General features: G+C 36.8%; 1 protein-coding gene across 5 annotated transcripts in view; it reads right to left on the bottom strand.

Moving 5' to 3' along the window:
- Positions 1-21006, bottom strand: part of LOC125240971 (cyclic nucleotide-gated cation channel alpha-3) — a 120788-nt gene that overhangs the window by 54563 nt on the left and 45219 nt on the right. For 4 of the 5 annotated variants that reach the window (XM_048149196.1, XM_048149197.1, XM_048149199.1 and 1 more), the window contains exons 4-5: positions 19065-19194; positions 10078-10230 (exon numbers count right to left, since the gene is read on the bottom strand). In XM_048149196.1, coding sequence (XP_048005153.1) covers positions 10078-10230; positions 19065-19192 — 281 coding nt within the window. In that variant the 5' untranslated portion in view covers positions 19193-19194. The remainder of the gene's footprint in view (positions 1-10077; positions 10231-19064; positions 19195-21006) is intronic. The other variant, XM_048149198.1, reaches the window with a different exon arrangement.

Below are 21006 nucleotides of genomic sequence, written 5' to 3' on the forward strand. Positions count from 1 at the left end.
ATTCGACCATAGTAAGGATAACATGTCGATAAACTATAGTTCAGCTACGGAACTACTTCAGAAAAATGCAGTTAAAATTGAAAAATGCATGGAGTACGAAAGTGTCATCCAGCTAGAAGTTTCAAGGCTAGTAAAAGAAATGGCACTTAAATCTTCGGTGGGCCATGACGAAATACCTATCACGGTAATTAAAGAAAATATAGACCTGCTAGCTGTGCCTTTCGCAAACTTCTTTAACGAATGTTATGAACAAAGTGTGTTCCCAGATCAGTTAAAATTAGCGAAGGTGTTACCCATATACAAAAAGGGGGTTAAAAGTGACCCGAATAATTATAGGCCCATTTCCTTGCTACCCACCATATCAAATATTTTTGAAAAGTTGATGAAAGTGCGACTACAGAGGCACCTAAATTTACACAAAGTATTAAATAGTAGACAATTTGGCTATCAAAAATCCGTGGGTACTAGCGAAGCCATTGATACGTTAATTCATGATACAGTGATCGAAATCAATAATAGAAACAAGGTGGCAGGCCTATTCCTTGACTTGAGCGCTGCTTTTGACACGGTCGATTATACGATTCTTTTAAATAAGCTGGAATATTATGGAGTCCGAAACAAGGTCCTAAAACTGTTTGATGTCTACTTGTGAAACAGGAAACAGTTTATTGAACTCAGATCGGTTCAAGGGGATACTGAGAAGGTTGTCAAGTCCAGACTAGTAACTGTGACACGGGGCACTCCTCGTGCCCGGATCCATTTTGGGTCCTTTATTTTTCATTATATTCCTGAACGATCTTATTTTCTATATTATAAGCAACGTTGTTCCCAATACCAAGCTAGTTGTATTTGCCGATGACACAAATGCCGTTATATCGGCCAACAACATGGTGTAACTGTCGCAGGGAAATGGCCAAAACAGAAATTTCATCAAATCTCTAAGGGATTTGATCAAATCACGCAGGATGTCAAAATGGCGAATCCATTTCATCATTTCTCTAGAAAATTTCAGTCATTTGACTAAATCCCTGACTCTGTCTAGTGAGATCACAAAATCGGCCAATAGACACGCCACGTTTTGTCATTTCACTAGATTTGTTTAGGGATTTGATAAAATCCCTGAACCACGACAGTGAGTTGACGAAACAAACTCAAAAAGTCAACTAGTTTTAACATTTCCCTAAACAAATTTAGGGAAATGATAAAGTCGCAACTGGTGATTTGATCAAATGTCGGAACTGGTTTCGTGAAATGACAAAGCCAAGAATCTAATATATCCAATTAGATTTATTAGAGTTTTGCCTTTGTCACTTGATTTGACTGAATCCTTAACAGGATTAGTGAAATGGTAAAATTGAGTCCGTTTTTAAGAGTTTTTAGTTTTCTATAAATAGGAAAAAAAAAATAGAATAAGTGAAGAAACAAAGCTAAAAATGTTTCATTTTAAATTATTTTCATATTTATTAAAACATTTTGTCTTTTCACTGAACTTGTTTAGCGAAATGATAAAACTAGTTGACTTTATAAGCTCGTTTCGTCAACTTAATGACGTGGTTCAAGGATTTTATCAAATCCCTAAACAAATCTAGTGAAATGACAAAACGTGGCGTGTCTATTGGCCGATTTTGTGATTTCACTAAACAGAGTCAGGGATTTAGTCAAATGACTGAAATTTTCTAGAGAAATAATAAAATGGATTCACCATTTTGACATCCTGCGTGATTTGATCATATCCCTTAGTGATTTGATGAAATCTCTGTTTTGGCCATTTCCCTGCGACATAACTAAACAGTAATGTTAGCGCAGCCTTACGAGCCTTTAGTAAGTGGTTTGGGGTAAACCAACTAAAGCTAAATACAAGTAAAACCAATGTTATGCTCCTATCGGCGACTGCAAATAAGGCTGATGTATTGGATGTTAGTTTCAACGGAATAAAAATAGAACAGACAGATAGTGTCAAATTCTTAGGCATCCAGATAGACTCCCAACTAAACTGGAAGCATGAGATAGAGGCACTGCGAAACTCTATAAGCTCTGCTTGCTATGCCCTCCGCAGTCTATGCGATGAAGTCCAGTCTAAACACCTTAAAATGGTCTATCATAGTTTAGTCGAATCCAAATGGCGTTACAGCATAAAACTCTGGGAAATAGCTACAAATATAACGTGGATGAAATGTTTAAGATGCAGAAAAGGGCAATTAGAACCATAGTGCGCATTCCTCAGTATCAATCATGTAGGGAACACTTTTTGTGTGCCTTGTTTGTATATACTCTTCTTCTAACGGACTTTATTAAACATATACTACATTATGAAAGCCAGAATGAGCAGAATGCTAGATTGTTAACTAGAAGGAAGGATGTGTCGAATATAGGATAGTGCCAAGACTAAACAATAAACATCGTGAAACATGCAGCATGTTATCAGAGCGTTTTCTTGTTTAATAGACTGCCATTGGAATATAAAACTATTACCAATAATCACGTTTTCAATGCAAGACTGAAAGAGTTTCTTATAAAAAATTGTTACTATTCTGTGATAGACTTCATTAATGATAAAGATGAGTAACTATATTTCCTAATATTTAATAAATCATTGTTTGTTATTTGTTTAAATGATCTCAATAATAGTATAAATATAATAATGTTATGACATAGTTAAAACCAAATTTTGATGAATAGTAGCTTGTTTAATGTAATTTAGTAGTAAGTAAGTAATATAATTATATTTATTGTAATATAGTGTATTGTTAATTAAGGATTATATTATAGATATTCGAATACAATGTATATTGTTACTGAATAAAAATGAAATGAAATGAGAAGTATTGCATAGATTTCATCGAGGGAACCGGCCCCTTCCCCTTCTCTTTGTGGGGAGTAGTCACGTGCGATTTCATGATTATTGGGCTAAATCGGATCAGTTTGACCCAAGGAACAATTTTGCCAAGCAGCATCGCCACAGGCAAAAGTGCAAAGTCGCTGGCCTTACTTATCCTACTGGTCACCAAAATATGGCAATGGGAAAATGAGCATAGTTTGAAAATGAAAAGTTGTAGCTATATACTTCCAAAGACAATATTGTAGAAAATTTTATAGAGAATATACTTCTCTTAGACGTTATTATTGTAGCTTTTACGGTTTTCATGGAAATATAAAAAAACTGAAAACAGGGATACAAAAGTGGGGGGAAGGAGGGGAGACATTGACACCTCGGCGTGTTTCTACTTCTATTTTTTCTTATAACCATAAGCTAATAGTAGCTACATACATGCCAAGTTTCATGCTTTCTGCCAGACGGAACTATAGATCTGGTTAAGAACTCGTACTACATTTAGGACAAAGCAAAAAATAACGATAACAGGTTATCAACCTTAGTGTAGGATAAATACCCTAAAAATATTTTTTGTCATTTATATTTTGCCACCACTTTGAAGCCATAATTCGTAGGAAAATAAACCTCTCTAACACTAAGAAAGAAAAAAGTCCCGTTTGGACGACATCGAGGGCGTTTCATGCGAAGGCTGATAAATGCCTAACTGAAAGATAGATACAACAAAAAATTCAATTTCAAAATTTTCAGTTTCACGTCAAAGCTTTCACAGTGTTTGAGCTTCGAGCGACGGTGAAATAGGCACTATATTTTACAAGCTTTTATTTAGCTTCAATATGTACCTAGTAGTTTTGCTACGAATCGCAAATAAACATGGAAGCTACATTTTATTTCAAATCAAAAGTTCGAGTTGAATTTTTATGATTCGCTGAATTTTCCCTTTGAAATAAAATAGTCCTCGAAACAGTTGATCTCTCTGATACAACTGGTTATAATCTGACTTCTTATGTATGTCAATTTCGGTGCAGCATTGTAAAAATAAAGGATTTTATACGAGCATTTTCTAGGAAGATATTAAGGTTTGTCACAGTTATGAGGCATATTCCGGCTACATTCGGAAATACAAATAAGCTATTATATGCCTTTAACACCAAAAATGCTACACTGAAATTGGTAGAAAATCTACGATGTCTGCTCATACTCGTAATTGAGTTGATAGTGATAGGTATGTCAATACACATGAGGTATTAATTATCCTGCATGCGCGAATAAAGCACTGGGCATACGTTCAAGCCATTTTGGCCATATTTGGGATTCAATTCCGAGAAAATGTTGATTTGTTACTTCTAATATTATATGCTGGAGCATATGCTGAGTGGAGTCCTTTTGTGGCCTCTATCTGCAGCATCAGCATCTTTTGTTGTATAATAAAAAGCAATATAGTTTTAAGTACCTATTAGTTCATAAGATCTCTTTTTTTCTCTATTTTTTTTTAATGTATGTGATGCTGTATGATGGTTTCTGCGATAAACGTTTTTCTATTATATTCTATTCTTAATAACTACAGAACTATTTTACCTGTACCAAACATTTTACCTGCTTACTTATAGTGGGTTCATCCTACTCTTTGGTTTATTTACATCGTGTACTGTAGTGGTGACACTGGTGATAGCACCAAACATGAAAATACTTAATAAAAATATTTTTATCATTTTCTTAAAAGTCTTAGCGCCCCGTGCGCTCGTTAGGAGCCTACGTGTGAGCGCAGATAAATGTTCAACCTCAAACACGTCTAACGTGATCCAGAAACCTCTTAAGTCAAACCCCTCCATTAATCAAAGCTCCTTAATTCGGATTAATTCACGTCTCTCTTGAGTTTCTACTTTCGTAAATTCAACATTACATAGTATGTTTCGCTACCATGAACCCACCTTGCGTACTTTGTGAGACGGTATTTGCATTAGCTGATTGTTTACCTCCGATTTGAGAGGGTTTAAGGATGTAATACTGACTCGGGAATAATTAAATATTAACTCAACACCTGAGGGCCTGTCGCAAGGTTATCGAGGGACGTGTATCCAATTAATCTGTCTAAGCCTTAACAGCTACATGCGCTCTTAGTTATATAGTTAGTAATTGAATAGGTGGATAGATATTCTAACATTTCCTCTATAGTTTGAAGCTAGCTTTAAAGTTCACCATTAGGTATTACCATACGGGAGGCCTATTCGAATTTCAAAAAAAACCGGCCAAGAGCGTGTCGGGCCACGCTCAGTGTAGGGTTCCGTAGTTTTCCGTATTTTTTTCAAAAACTACTGAACCTATCAAGTTCAAAACAATTTTCCTAGAAAGTCTTTATAAAGTTCTACTTTTGTGATTTTTTTCATATTTTTTAAACATATGGTTCAAAAGTTAGAGGGGGGAGGACGCACTTTTTTTTCCTTTAGGAGCGATTATTTCCGAAAATATTAATATTATCAAAAAACGATCTTTGCAAACTCTTATTAATTTTTAAATACCTATCCAACAATATATCACACGTTGGGGTTGGAATTAAAAAAAATATCAGCCCCCACTTTACATGTAGGGGGGGTACCCTAATAAAACATTTTTTTCCATTTTTTATTTTTGCACTTTGTTGGCGTGATTGATATACATATTGGTACCAAATTTCAGCTTTCTAGTGCTAATGGTTACTGAGATTATCCGGACGGACGGACGGACGGACGGACGGACGGACGGACGGACGGACGGACAGACAAGGGTTCCTAGTTGACTACGGAACCCTAAAAATCGTATTGGTAGTGACACAGTTCTCTAATCGACATATTCCAACGCAACCGTCGAAATACCACACCCTCATTGACCGGAGTGACAGCGTAGGTCTACGGGTCAACTCGTAATATCTATTACCTACTTGAATAGTCAGACGTAAAGATCAAAGTAAAATAATCGCTTATTACCTCATCGTACCGTATATACTAAACATAACCAGGCAAGAAAAATTATCCACGCGTACGAGTAGATATTAAAGCCAACCAGCACGGGAAGCATGGTCGCGCGATAGACGATAAAATAGCAGGCATGATATTTTATCGTCTATCACGCGACCATGCTTCCCGTGCAAGTGTTTCCCGCACTGATGCCGAGCGCTGCCTAGGGTACAGTTATCAACACAGTGCCAAAAATATGTATACAGAACTTTATTGCCTGTACATTGTGTGTATACATATTCTTGGCACTTTGTCTTCAACAGCTGTGTTGTTGACTGTACCCCTACGCTCACGCCGGGTGTCGCTCGGGGTACCCGCCGGGCGCGGGTGCCCCGGTCGGCGGCGCTGCGAGCACAAGCCCCTGAATCCCTCACGGCTCGACACCGACACCCTTACCTAACTAATATGGCCGGTTAATGACCTGATGAACCAAACGTTTAATCCGTTCAGTCCTTTACATCCTTTGTTTTATGTACAATTGTACATATCATATTACACCACAATTCGTGAAGTAGGCAGTCGACATCGCTCCGCCCACAATTAAAGAAAAATTATACAAAAAAATTTTTTCCCTCCCGTGCGCCAGAAATGAATAATAATAAATTTTAGCATATAAACCCTTCTATTAGAAGTAGGTAGTCTCGGTGAAAATTATTGTGTTTCACTCGGAAACAAAATTCGTTTAGCTACGTGCGTTGAAACCCTCGCAACGCTCAAGATCTACATTATGAACTACTCTCTACGCTCGCGGTTCTATATTGGAAACTTTCGATTGCTCGGATAACAATATTAGCACGTGCAGTTGAACAGCAACTTTGCCCTCTTGTAAAACAAATAGCTAATGTGTAATCATTTCTGTAATTACATTAGATACCGAATTAAGTTCAAAAAAGAGAGAAATGCAAGATAAATCTGCTTTTATCATAAGTTCGTCGTTGACAGCTAACTGAGCTAACAGTTTCATTCAAAATAGGAGGGATGTTTCACTTTCTAGTTTGTTCGTTAGTTTTTGCTGTTATTACCATGATAATAACGTACAACTACGAGTATGTTTCAAATTTTAACTAACATCTTGAACAGTGTTTCGACTCTCCCATGTGATGAAATTTCTCACACTCCCACAACAAAAACTTTTACTGAGCATGCCATGCTTTTGGCTAATTATCATTACACGAACAATTCTTGTATATTTATTTATTTATATATACCGACGATCTCGGAAACCGCTCTAACGATTTCGCTGAAATTTGTTATGTGGGGGTTTTCGGGGGTGAAAAATCGATCTAGCGTAGCCTTAGATCCCAGAAAACGCAAATTTTCGAGTTTTCATGAGTTTTTCTTTCGCGTTAGTAAACATAAAATATGGTCGTTAATTTCGCCGCGCGCGGATCGTTTCCGCTTAGCTCAGTCGTACGAGGTCGGTCTGTACGCAGATAGATCGTAGGTGTCAGGGTTTCGAATCCCGGCCAGAAATTAAGTTTTTGTTGTTTTTTTTGTTTTTGTATTTATAAGAGTTTTTTTTTATCTAAAGACGTGATATATTAAAATAGAACCGAGCGAAGTTCGGTCGCCCAGATATTAATGTACATATACGAGAAAACAACTCAGGTTTACCTACTACTAGTATTATATCCATAGTCGTCGCCCATACAGGAATTAATATTATATCTTCATACGAGATTTCCTAACGCACAAAATAATGCTTCATACATATACTTAATAATTTTTTCAGACGATTTGAATCTCATATGAGTAATCTATACAAGGACTCGTAGCGCCCTCTGTCGACCTCGACAGCTGTGACCTGGGTGGCCGAGCGGATTAAGAGGCATTTCCCGCGATTGGAAAGTACGCTGGTTCGATTCCAGCCTCAGGCACCAGAGGACTTGGTCACTTTTTCTTTCATATGTGTGATTTATTTCGGTTTTAATTTATATACATAGTAGTGTGACTACTTTAAGACAGCACAAGTTGAAATATTTTCAATAGATTATAATTTAACTTGTGTTCATTAGATTTGAATCTCATTTTCTCATCTCTAACTGTTTCTGGTTCACCCCACCTATCACTAGCCTAGGAGTGAAATCATTGACTGTATGTACTCTACGTACTTATTCGTACATGTAGCGACGGTACAACAGTATTCAGTATTCAGTAAACAACGAAAGTTGATTGAGCGGTTGATTGTTTGACTAGCTACTAATGAAATACGAACCATTGTGGCAACGACTGTCGAACTGCCAAGGTGAATTATTCAATCAATATAAAGGTACCTACGTGATGTAGTCTAAAAATAAATGTTATTGTAAATTTTACACAATTAGCACACTCAACAACACGTAAATGATTCAAAAAAGAGAACTCCATATTTATTGCCCAATTGTATTAATTAATAGTCCATCAGTTACATTGCTGCCGAGACTGTGTACGAGTAGTAACGGCCGAATGCATATGGACTAAGGATGTTACGGACCTGCGCCTCCGGATCCGTTAAGTCGGAACTTCCGTTTGCTTTTTTTTACATCTCCGGATCCAAATTTTTAACCGACTTCAAAAAAAGGATTAAAAAGGCAATTAAAGGCACCAAGTCGGGGTCTGATGACGGGATCTTGGAGAAATCGAGGGAACTCTTCAAATGTTATAGGCACATGTAATGTTTTTAGTGTATTTTTCAAACGACCACCAGTATTTACGCCTGATGGTAATAATTTTATGTGGCTGAGCTGATGATGGAAGGTCAACTCCTCAATGGTTAGGAGTTAAAGGATATAATTCTTTCACTACTGTACATATATTCGGACTGATACATATAATATCACTAGGAACCACTAAAAATCAACAAATAAATAAACTTTTTAACAAAAAATAAAACCGCCTTCAAAAATAAGCGTGGTACAAAACACAGAGAAACTAAAAAGCCAAAAATAATAAACCTTTGAATTCAGATTTCTTATCAGATTGCAATAATCTAAACATTCAAATTATAAACAAATCAATTATTTTTGGAGTCGGGGCCAGCCTGCGTATGGTTGGGTGGGGCAAACAGGAAATAGCAAGGCGACGAACAGGTCTGGTACCGACTACAAAAAGAGTTGATTTGTTTATAATTTGGATGTTTAGATTATTGCAATCCGATAAGAAATCTGAATTCAAAGGTTTATTATTTTTGGCTTATTAGTTTCTCTGTGTTTTGTAACACGCTTATATTTTTATTTCACACCTTCGCCTTCGCCTCCGCCTCCGGCATTTTTTACCGAAGTTATAACGGGGTTGAACGCATTGCATTTGGCGCGGCAGCGCGGCGTACTCCTATAAGTTTACGCCGAACGACCTTTACATACCTACCTAGTTTATTTTCATGTTTCACATACTAAAGTGTAGGTACGTTGTCAATTTCTGCCATAAATATTGTTTTTAGTAGAATGCAAGCATTTTTCTAAGTAGTAGTAAATAGATAAAATAGGCATTAAAATCCATTTACATCGTCTTTTACTTTGGAGACAGCAGTTACCTAAAAAAAGACAATTTTGCTCCCGCTCACAATTCCTGGAAGTGTAATTATTATTCATTTCATATTCTCGGCGGTATTTTCGTCTGAACTCACATTAAATGACAAAATAATAACAAATCCAATAAAATGGAATTACAGAAAAAGCCAACCTTGCTTCCTAAATGATTAGTAAATTACCTACGCGGTTCTTTTGTGGCTTGAGTAGATATTACCTATTACCGCTCTCGTATTTATATTAAATACCTAAGTGTTAAGCTTTAATTCTATTAATAAAAACTTTTCCGACATAAGCATTATCATCCAATCTAAATTTTACTGATGAATCGACGAAAACCATCAATAACTATGAAAAAACCTATGAAATAATGTTTTGACTAAATAAATGCCTAATAACTTCCTCCTACTTACTATATTGAAATGGCGTTCTGTGTAAATTAGGGTTAGCACTTAAGGCAAAATACTACTACATATTATTCTCTCCTTTTTAACCGCTGCACCCAAACCTCAAGGAAGGTGGTTCTCAATTAGTCTGCTTTTTTTTTATGTTTGTTCCACGATATCTCCGTCGTTACTAGTCCGATTTTGAATTATCCTGGCACGCCCAAATACGCAATAAGAACAGTCATGCCAATACGATAGTTCTGTACCTACGACCGGTCATGCTGGTGCTATTAATTTTTCAATGGTAATATATATGTAATTATAGGTAATAATTATTTATTATTCCATTACAAGGTACTTACCTGTCAGTCCCGTTGCAATGTGGAGCGAGATGGTTGTGTGAGTGGTGTGGGGCGGGCGTGGCGGGAGCGTGCGGCGTGTGCGGTGTGCTGCGCCAGCCGCTCAGCAGGGGCGCTTCGCCGCTGGCGCCCAACAGTTTTAATCTAGACAACAACCTAACTTTATATGAATTTATTTCAACTTTACCAATAAAAAATACACGGCTAGGAAAAGGAAACAACTGACGATCAAATCGCCGGATGTCAACACCAGCCAGTTGTCTGGTTGTCTTTTTTCACTCATTATCTAGTTTTACCTCACTTCTCCCTGTATGTTATTGTACCTACACAATTGGACATTAAATATTTACAACAAAATCATTGTGCTGATTTGACTAACAACACAAAGCCAATTACAGGTAAGTATATTCACAGATTGAAATTGAATAAACATAATTTAACATAAAATAATGCGATTTATATTGCTTGTGAAATAAATACATGAAAATAAAATGTATGTCGCAGCCGGATCGTATACTCCGCCGTATTATATTACGGCTAGCCGTTTTGAAATGCGGCTCAACGATTAGCCGGATTGAATGGGGATGTGGCTGAACGAAAATCCGCCGAAACGTATTCGACACCAAACGTTTTTCAACACGGCCAGCCGTTGTAGCTAAACGTGGGCCGCCTTGTTAAAGACGAAGAACGTATCGTTTCAATGGCAACTCAGCTAAACGTTGAACCGCCGCAGCGCATTATAAAACGGCTCTGTTTTGTAATACAGCTAGCCGTAATTTAATACGTCGGATTAATGATTATATGTACAATCCGACCGCGACATACATATTGATCCTATTATAAATGACCAGCTCCATTCAAATGCTTTAATGAGTTTCAATATGTGGAAGTCCTGTAGATAACTGTAAAAATAATGGTAATGGATACGATTGAGCAGGGGATTTCATGGCTGAATATATTTTTTCCTTAAGCGTATCCAATTTATATGCAAATGGAAAAGTTTAAACAGTTCACGCAGCGGAAAGAAATAAGTTTCAGGGGGTAATTTTCACCTATTTACGAGTTAAATGGTGTTAATACCTATTATTATCCGCTTAATGTTTACTTTGAAATTGAAAATTAGAATTATATTTTTGCTTTAGTACAGTCAAGTGCAAAAATACGTATCGATTTTATCCGCTCAAAAATATGTACCGAGACCTTATTCCGCCGACATAAAGTGCTATGGGACATATTTTTGATAAGTTGTACGCACCCATATTTTTACACTTGACTGTAGGTACGGCTATTTCCAAGCATGTAACGGAAAAATTAATTGCCTCGAATTTTCGTTGAAACGGAATTAACTTGAAATAAATACCTCTATTTTTTGGAAGACTGCTGCTACTGCAGTTTCAAAAGAGGTTTCCTTGCAAAAAAAGATCATTAAGCTAAGTACGTACAATTTCCTAAAACGTTTGCATTTTTTTATACAGGCATGTACTGGGATTACTTTCGGAGACAAATAGGTTAGATAGTTTATTTAATATTGTGTTGTGCTTAAGACTGTCACTTTTTATTCTACATTTCCGCTGTTCTAGAGGAAGATATTTCGGTAGTCCTACTAGAGTCTAGACTAAGATTGAGCCCAGAGCCGCCAGACCTTCCTCATTTTCTCAAGGATGAAACGTTGGCATAATGTAGAGTTCGTATCGACGTTTCATGTCTGTATATTACCTAGTTCGGTCCGACGGCCATTTTTTGCTATAAAGTTTTATCTAAAAAACACTAACATTCCTTAAATTCTCAAGACAGTTTTTTATATATGTGTTAGAAAATACTGTTAGAAATTGATAATCATCATTTACTAACCATTTGCGCCGGCCGTAGCTTGAGAAATTAGGATAAGTTAAAGAGACTTTCAAGCGTCTGGTAAAAGTTTACGGCCGGCGGAAATGATCAGAAAATGTTGAATGTTGAATGTTATCAAATTATTACAGTCTTTTCTATTAAAATCAGCCTTGAGAATTTAAGGAAAGTTAGTATTATTTAAAAAAAGCCTTATAGCTAAAAAATCGCTGACAGGCCGAACTAGGTAATATGCAGACATTAAACGTCAATATGGACTCTACATAATCCCAAAGTTTCATCCTTGAGAAAATGAGGAAGGTCTGATGGCTCTGGGCTCTTAGTCCATACTTGCACGATATAACGATAGTGTTTTAATACTTTTAATCAACACTGATCTAATTATTTTTCTTTACTAACATTGAATGTTGCAGTAGTACGATTAGTAGTACGTATTATTATTGTTATAGACCGGTGTTTATTTTTGAAAACCAGAAGACCCAAAAATAACCTAAATATTTTTTAAATATTAAAATCATGTGATCCAGTACTTCTAAAAGTAACTGTACTGGTACCTTGGTAAGTGTAAGTACCTACTTGTATAATATCATAAAAGCCATCTTAACCCTCACATTAGACGGCACAGAGAGAGGTAACTCAGAGCAACTGACTTAGCGAGGGACAAGGTTTCAATTGGATTAGAGCACTTAATCAAATTACCCCCGATGGAAATGGGGAGAACTCGATTTAATCGAGGAGGTACGAGTACTCCATTCCAAACTCTTACATATTTTACACATAATATGTCGAACACGTGCCTTATATCTAAACCGAATAACGATCTCATTACGCGTAAATATCGTTTAAAAAACCAATCAACATCACGCCAGAAATTGATTTTTCTAATCAAACATCAGGAGAAGTGTTGAAGAAGCTTTCTTGCTGTACCGTGAAATGAGATATAAAGTGTTCAAAAATGTTCTTACGCCGGCTGCCGCCCGCTCTGTGATCGTACAGGCAACAAAAAAAGTAGAGGATCAAATAAGGCTTCAGAAGTAACTGCCATTTTATAAGCGCTAAACAAAAAGAGATGTGTGTCTACAGCGCGTAAACCTAATAAGGGCGATAAATGAAACCAGGCATATAATTCAATATTGTTATCATTAATTAAGAGGTGTTTTTGACCCCATAATGAATTTTTGAAAAATTCCCCAGCAGCAATGTACTGTAAACGTGGTTGCGATGACAATCAATGACAACTCAACGAGCGGGTAACGCGAGTGTGTTTGCATTACGTTGCGGGCCGAATTATTTTGTATGGATAAAAAAAAATATTTCAATTTTAAGTAAAAGTTATCTAATTCCATTTTTTATGTCCTGTACTCACCACTGTTAAGAGGTTCGCCCGTATTAGGTTTACACCCTGTATAAGTAGCAAAAATAATTAAACTTTGACATATTTGACCACGTACTGTAGAAATTTATATTAGTTACATAGAAAACTTATTCAAGATGTCAGATACTTTTGGTGCGTTATTTCATCTGCTACTATTGATGCTGACTGTACCTACATGATACGCTTTTCATTTGGCGTGGTTTAGCGATGTCCGTAAAATGTTGACACAGGACAAGAATTCCGCAACACCCTTAACCCTCCCCAACACCCTCCCAACTTAATACAAGTTTATCTTGCCGGCAAACTTGATTATAAAATATGTATGTGGTTTGTATATTTACCTAAGAAAATATCAAACAAAACATAATCGGTGCGGTAAAAAACTATTAGCTAAATATTACTGTCGCGAGATTTTTTTAAGGTTCTTATGCGATGTTTGCGTGTGGAATGTCTAATGATGCTTAGTTGAATAAAATAAAAACCATATAGGACATTCTTACACAGATCTACTATTAATTAAGTCCCACGAAAAAGTGGAATAAGGCTTGTGATGTTGGAGCTTAAATAAAAATATATAAATACTGTATCTATACCTAGAAAGTACCCAAGATTTGAATATAATAGTATAACATTTTTTCTGAGTATTAATTCGTTTTAATCCATAGGCAACCCTATAGCCGGTCGCGGCGCACGTGCGGCTCGTTTCTTTGTTAGCATTTTGTAGGCATTTAAAAAGGCGGCATTTCGTGAACATCAAAGCAGTGGGCCTTCTGTACTTGTACTATTATATATTCTGTGATATTACTCCATTATTATGAGTGTGTAGGTACTACCTAAACATTATAATCATCATAAAGCCAACTTCACAAATAGCCTTAAGAATGGCACAAACAAGCACATTTTTTTAATAACTTATTAACTGTCAGAGTTCAGATTTTAAGTTTCTTTGAGAAATTAATTGTATTTGACCTAGAAGTCTCCCTCGGTTAAAGTTAAGAGAAATCAATAAAAAAACAAAAACAATTCACATGCGTAACTGAAGGAGTTCAGCATAAGTTGCGTTCTATTACGAAAGGACCACTGAGCGCTGTTTTTCGTCAGACCTCTTTTTCTCTGAACTTCATTGATAGGTGACCCTCATCCTACCAATACATGTTAATAAATCTTATTGAGTAAGTACTATGTTGTGCATACAAAGTCTGAGATCTACAGAAAATAGCACCACCGTTCAATATTTAAACTTAGCTACCTACAAGAACAGCTAACCTCTGAACCTGCATAAATTTACCTGCTCTAAATAAATAATTAAGTTTATACTAAACTAACAAGAAACAGAGAATATATGCAAGGAGAACGGATATAGAGGATTTTCATCAAAGTAAAATTTGCCATCTCTTGACATGGCGCTGGAACATTTAGATCCTCAGTTTTGTCAATTTCACTCATATCCTTTAACTGATTTGTAATGTTATTTGATGTCATCTGAACAAGCATTATTTTCTCGGGATCCGCATTACGTTTTTTTTTTTTTTATTGAAAACAGGTGAAGCATTTGACTACAATATCAGCTGATGGAAAGCGCATATGCAGACTAGGAAATCATTTTTAATTGTTTACCTAAAATGTCTATTTACTCGTTATTTAAAAAAACCCAAAAAAAACCCAATAAAGACTGAATACAGATGTGGAAGAACCGGTTTTTTTTCTTAGACTTTAGGCTGTTACAGAGTTTTTGATATTATATATATTTTTTTTTATACTACGTCGGTGGCAAACAAGTATACGGCCCGCCTGATGTAAAGCGGTCACCGTAACCTATGGACGCCTGCAACTCAAACAGTGTCACATGCGCGTTGCCACCCCATTAGAAACTTGTACATTCCCTTTTATATGTGATAAATTGACTTACGGGCGCGGTACGCGCGCGCCGCTGTCCATATGAAGGCGGAGGTGATCGAATCAGCACTCAGCACTCGTGATTAAGGTGCCCTTCAGAAAAGGGCTCTTGCCGTCCTCGGCAAACAAGAGACAGCTCCTCGAGCCACTCCACCGCGCCTAATGGATACAGCGTTCGTTTTATCACATGAGTTTAGATTTTTTTGGAAAATAAAAAACAATGACACCAGAAGTTTTATTCATATACCTACTCGTATGTTTTAGTTGCTAGGTAGCTCCCTTGCTCGTAACGGGCATCTAATTTAACCTTTAGGCTCATAATTAGTACTTATTCCTGGTGTGGGAAAATTTATTATGTATTTGCCACAACGTGTGAATAAATTTTGCAATTTATACCTTAAAAACAGTCGCCCAAAATAAACCTAAATTAAATAAAAAGATCGTGAACTCGATTTCTAACGGTATTCGCCCACGGCGGTCTGACAGTTTCTACTCTAGCTTGTTTACTATTTCAACCTTAGCTAGTACGCACCAGTGGCGGCGCGCTCATACAATCCAATTCCCACCGAGTTGCCCTAGATGTTCCGCAACAAATACCAAAGTTACAAACCACCATTGAAATAAAAAAAACATACTTATAATAATTATAATTAAAACATTACGTATTGCCTCACAAATAATAACACCATTTGCTTAAATTCAAATATGTACCTAAAATTATCGGGCGCGCGAACGCGAAGTGAAGCTACTTATGCCTAAGCTTTCATATTCATTCATGGTCACTCCACACAGATACAAAAATCACGCACACGCTGATAAAGACAGCCCGCTCAACTAAACTCCAAAGCAACTCGGCTTCTTATCGAGTTATTCATTTGAATAAAAACCGTAAACAATGCGTTATAAGGTTTATATTTGAAAACACGCACATACACATTCACAAAGTCCGCGCGTGTGAGTGTTTGCCTATCGCGAACTCCTATGTACGTAATTTGGGCGCAACTATCTCTTTTACTCTACTCATAGCAGGATTGAGATGACAGAGAAGGGTGACCGCCATTTGCGAACACAAACAGCCAAGCGCACAACATTCGATGGCTCGCACTTGTTCATTTGAATTTAAAGCTTCGAGTGAAAAAATAAGATTGATATCACAGTGTTATAATTGCATGCTAAATATTGCCATACTAAAATTATAAATGTATTAATGGGTAAAATTTTATTGTGTTTTGTTATCGCACATATATTTATTTTAAATAAAAGCCTTTAAATATTGATAGTTTCTATTAAAAAGCCGAGAATCTTATTTAATTTAAGTTTAGTAATGTGATAATGAACGTTTCTTCATCAGATATACTTTGTATGAAAAGGTTTTTAAATTCGTGGGTGAAAATGGAATAATATCACTGCAACACTTGCGTCCCGCTTGTTACCGAGGTTTCGTGTGCTTTCAAATGTTTTGTGTTATTGTCTCAGTTTTTTTATTAACTTGCTCATTACGTGCAATATATCAGTGAAATTTAAATGATTTGGAGTGTTTCGGTGTCGTGTTTTAGTGACAGTGCAAGCCAGAGTTTCAAGGTTAGATACTACCTGTTTTTAAGAGATAGTTAGGACTTTCTTTGGTTTGTTTAGTAATGGCAGCGTTAATTCATTTTGCCTGTTGTATAATAGATTACTTACTAAATGAATCAACACGTTTTTCGACGCAAACATTCGAAATAAAGAAATGTATTGTCACGCGAGGCCGTGAATGCCGTGAGTTAAATATAAGTTATAAGCGGAGAGATGGCTTTTTTAAGCGCTTTCATAGCGGACTGTATGATAAATGCACTTGGATGGGCGCCTATGGTACCTAATATTAAGGTAGGTTGCGGTTTTTAGGGTTCCGTATTCAACTAGGAACCCTTATAGTTTCGCCATGTCTGTCTGTCCGTCCGTCCGTCCGTCCGCGGATAATCTTTTACTTTTAAATTTGATACCAATATGTATATCAATCACGCCAACAAAGTGCAAAAATAAAAAATGGAAAAAAAATGTTTTATAACCCCCCCTACATGTAAAGTGGGGGCTGATATTTTTTTTCATTCCAACCTCAACGTGTGATATATTGTTGGATAGGTATTTAAAAATGAATAAGGGTTTACTAAGATCGTTTTTTGATAATATTAATATTTTCGGAAATAATCGCTCCTAAAGGAAAAAATGTGCGCCCCCCCCCCTCTAACTTTTGAACCATATGTTTAAAAAATATGAAAAAAATCATAAAAGTATAACTTTATAAAGACTTTCTAGGAAGATTGTTTTGAACTTGATAGGTTCAGTAGTTTTTGAGAAAAATACGGAAAACTACGGAACCCTACACTGAGCGTGGCCCGACACGCTCTTGGCCGGTTTTAATTTTTTGCTCTGTGTTGCCTTCCAAATATATTCACGCGCCGCCACTGGTACGCACCTGAATCACCCGGTCACATGGATCCAAAGACAACCCTATATGACATTTATGATAAGAATCACATTCAAAAACTCCATTATCCAATAGTCTAATAATAAATCCCGAGATACGATACGCTACCTAAAAGGTACTTTGACACTATTATGCTAGTATACTTACGCAACAGGAGCTAAGCTTTGATACCTATTAGGTAGTTATAAAATCGTTGGCGGGGCATTGTACGGCTATCAGGTCAAGAGCATGTTACGTTACTAAGGGTAACCAGAGCTTCGCAGTTTGCCGTGTAGCATAGACCTTGATTATCTTTTCAATGGATCTTAGGTACTTTCGAGAGATATTCATAAGGTCGTTATTTATTTTGTTGTCATATCTGGCTTAATCAGGATCGTCATGTTTATGAGTTGATATTAGCTGGCATTAGATGTTTAGTAGGTATAGTCACTGATATATTATAAAAATGGTATTTTTTTAGGCTATTTCGTTAAGCTTTTCTCATGTATAAGATTAATTTTGTAGAATAGCATGGACATATACGGTTGTGTCATTGTACTCGCAGGTACCTTTAGTGACATGGTACATGTGAATGATTTGTTCGTAAATCATATTTTAAATGGATAACCTCTAAATCCTAATTGATAAGTATTTGTTTAATCATTGCTTAAATGCATATTTGTTCACCGGTTAAGAGTGACATAAACACAGAATCCAATGTTGGCCTGAAAACCGCCAACAGCAATTTGCGCTACGTGTACTTTAGAGCCTTCGGGCGCAGTGTTCAATTTAAAATAATTATTACGCTCGCTTGTTTTCTGTAGTCTTCCAACATGGCTTACTTGAGGATGAAATCATTTATTTACCTAGTACTCGTAGTGTATAGTACAGTTTTTTTTTGGAAAAGTTTCATGTTTAACATAGACATGACATAACATAGATCAGGTAATTAACTACGCATCCGTCCCTAAATATAAGCCAAGTGCCACCTGCGACATCGCATTGGTTGCTCTAATTTAGTCATCAGGGCCACCAGGGGCGTTTGGCACTGACATTCGCTAACTTCTATGTTACCCAGTTTCTATAGGATAAGAACAGCTCGTTCAATCGAGTATGCCAATACAAACCAGACGGATAGAAAATAAGTTACGCACACGTTAGCGAATATGTTTCAAACTCGTGAAAAGGCTACTGGGGCCCCGCTGACACGTAACTGATTCTTACAAATTTCGGTGATTTTGGCGTGATTCTACTTAGAAAAGTGGTCCCATAATGTTATTGGTTTATTTACTTATTTGCGTAATTTTGGTAATCAAACCAAAAAATATCAAGATCTGTGAGAATCATCCTTGGGCCTATATTTTATAAAGTTTCTCTATGTTTCAGATAAAGTTGGTGAGAGACACGAGGACATGACATAGGTACCTTGCTTTCTGCGAGCGTCGCGAGCGCGAGGAGAGGTCCAGCTCGCTAGCGGCGGAGCACGCGGTGCCGGCCTGCAGCGAGCCGCGCGACCCGCCCAGCCGCCTCGACCCCAGTCGGCACGTCATCATTTCTGCAACAATACTTATTTGTTTTACAAGGGAGCAAAGTTGTTGTTTAACCGCACTCATATTGATACCCGTGCATGCAAAAGATTGTAATATTAAACTAGTTCGAAAAGTTGAATCTTGAGCCTTAGTTCTTAAACTACTTAGGGACACTTGCACCAACGAAAATGGAGGGTTAACCACCATTTTATATGGAATTTGACAGATGACAGCCCACTAATTCCGAGTTAAGTGGTTGGTGCAAGTGGGCCTTAGTGGAATCTTGGCCCTAACCAGTTCGTAACCAGTAGCGATCGAAGAATTTTTATTCTTTGTAGGTACGAAGCCAGTTAAGGTATCTTTAGACGACCGAAACGCAAACAGTCCAGAAATAGAAGCTGCAGGGCTCCTATTTCTCATAGCGGGGCTCCGTCAAAATATTATATTTCTAAAAATATAATCGCAAATCGCAACTGGTATCGTACAAATAACACAATCTATTGGATTGGACAAAAAACCGGCCAAGTGCGAGTCGGACTCGCCCACCGAGGGTTCCGTACCTACAAAACTATTAGGTACTTTTACGTTACTCACATAAGTCTAAAGACTGGGCTAGGCTAGAAGTATAGGTTCTCTAATGAGCATAATTGTGTTTAGCGCCACCTCTCGACGAATTCGCGAACTAATTAGCACAGATTGCGTGAGGTCTTTTATAATGTTAACCAAATTCAACATTTTTTATTTTATTTTAAAGTAAGTGTTTTATGTAAAATTTCGTACACTAAAGTTATCCAGCCGATAAAGTTCGTTTGTCCCTTTCTATCACACCAATACGTCGGAAAGGGACAACCGAACTTTATCGGCTTGATAACTTAGTGTACGTTTATGAATAACGGGGTGAGTAGGTATTACCGTACTGTAAAAATGTAATGTATACGGATTAATGAATTTAATATAGATAGGTAATTATTGATATGTGGCAAAACGAAGGAAATTGTTTACACCTTCGCAATAAGTATCTAATGATATTTTTTTTTTAATTTACCATGTTACTTCACGTACCTACTTAGGTACTTATTTTAAAAACTCTAAAAATGTCTATTGAGTTTCTGTCGCAGACCACCATGTGGCTTCTGCATATTCTGCGCTGTGATAGAGTTGCCATAGTAGGTACCCATATAACCATAATCGGTCGCCGTTCCTACGCAAATCCTCCTATTTTGTGTACACACAGGTCTTCGGGTCTCAATGCTTAGTCGCAGTACGGTCGACGTTTAGTCGCGGCGACCCAAATGGGGACGATTGGTAACAGGCACAAATGGTCACAGAAGTGACAGAAGTGTGCACTACGCGTGCACACATTGTTACCGTTTGGCGACTACTTTCCCAAAATCATTCGTTCATTTCATTCTTTTCAAATGGCGACTGTCAGAGACGTCAAATTAAAAAGAAATAAAATCATTTGACATTAAAACGTAATGGCGTAAGAATTTGTTAAAGATAAATATTGTTTGCATTTGTAATATAATGTGGGCTAATTACCATGGCCAATTAAATTGCTCGAGTGATTTCATAAAATAAGTCTAAATTTATCAACGCGCCATCAATTTACCTCAGTTTAACCAGTAATAATATTATTGACTACTCGGTGTTTGCGTGTTATGTATATTGATTGGTGAAGTTTTAGTGCTCCGGTGCATATACTATACTGAAATAATAAAAATAATGCCTAGAAAACCAATAAAGTTGTTAAAATATGGATTAAGACGGTAATATTCCATGTAAAAAACAGTCGCCAAACGGTCACCAAACGGTCAACAAACGGTCGCAAAATGGTC

Source organism: Leguminivora glycinivorella, chromosome Z, assembly GCF_023078275.1.
Source record: "Leguminivora glycinivorella isolate SPB_JAAS2020 chromosome Z, LegGlyc_1.1, whole genome shotgun sequence".
Classification (NCBI taxonomy): Eukaryota; Metazoa; Arthropoda; class Insecta; order Lepidoptera; family Tortricidae; genus Leguminivora; species Leguminivora glycinivorella.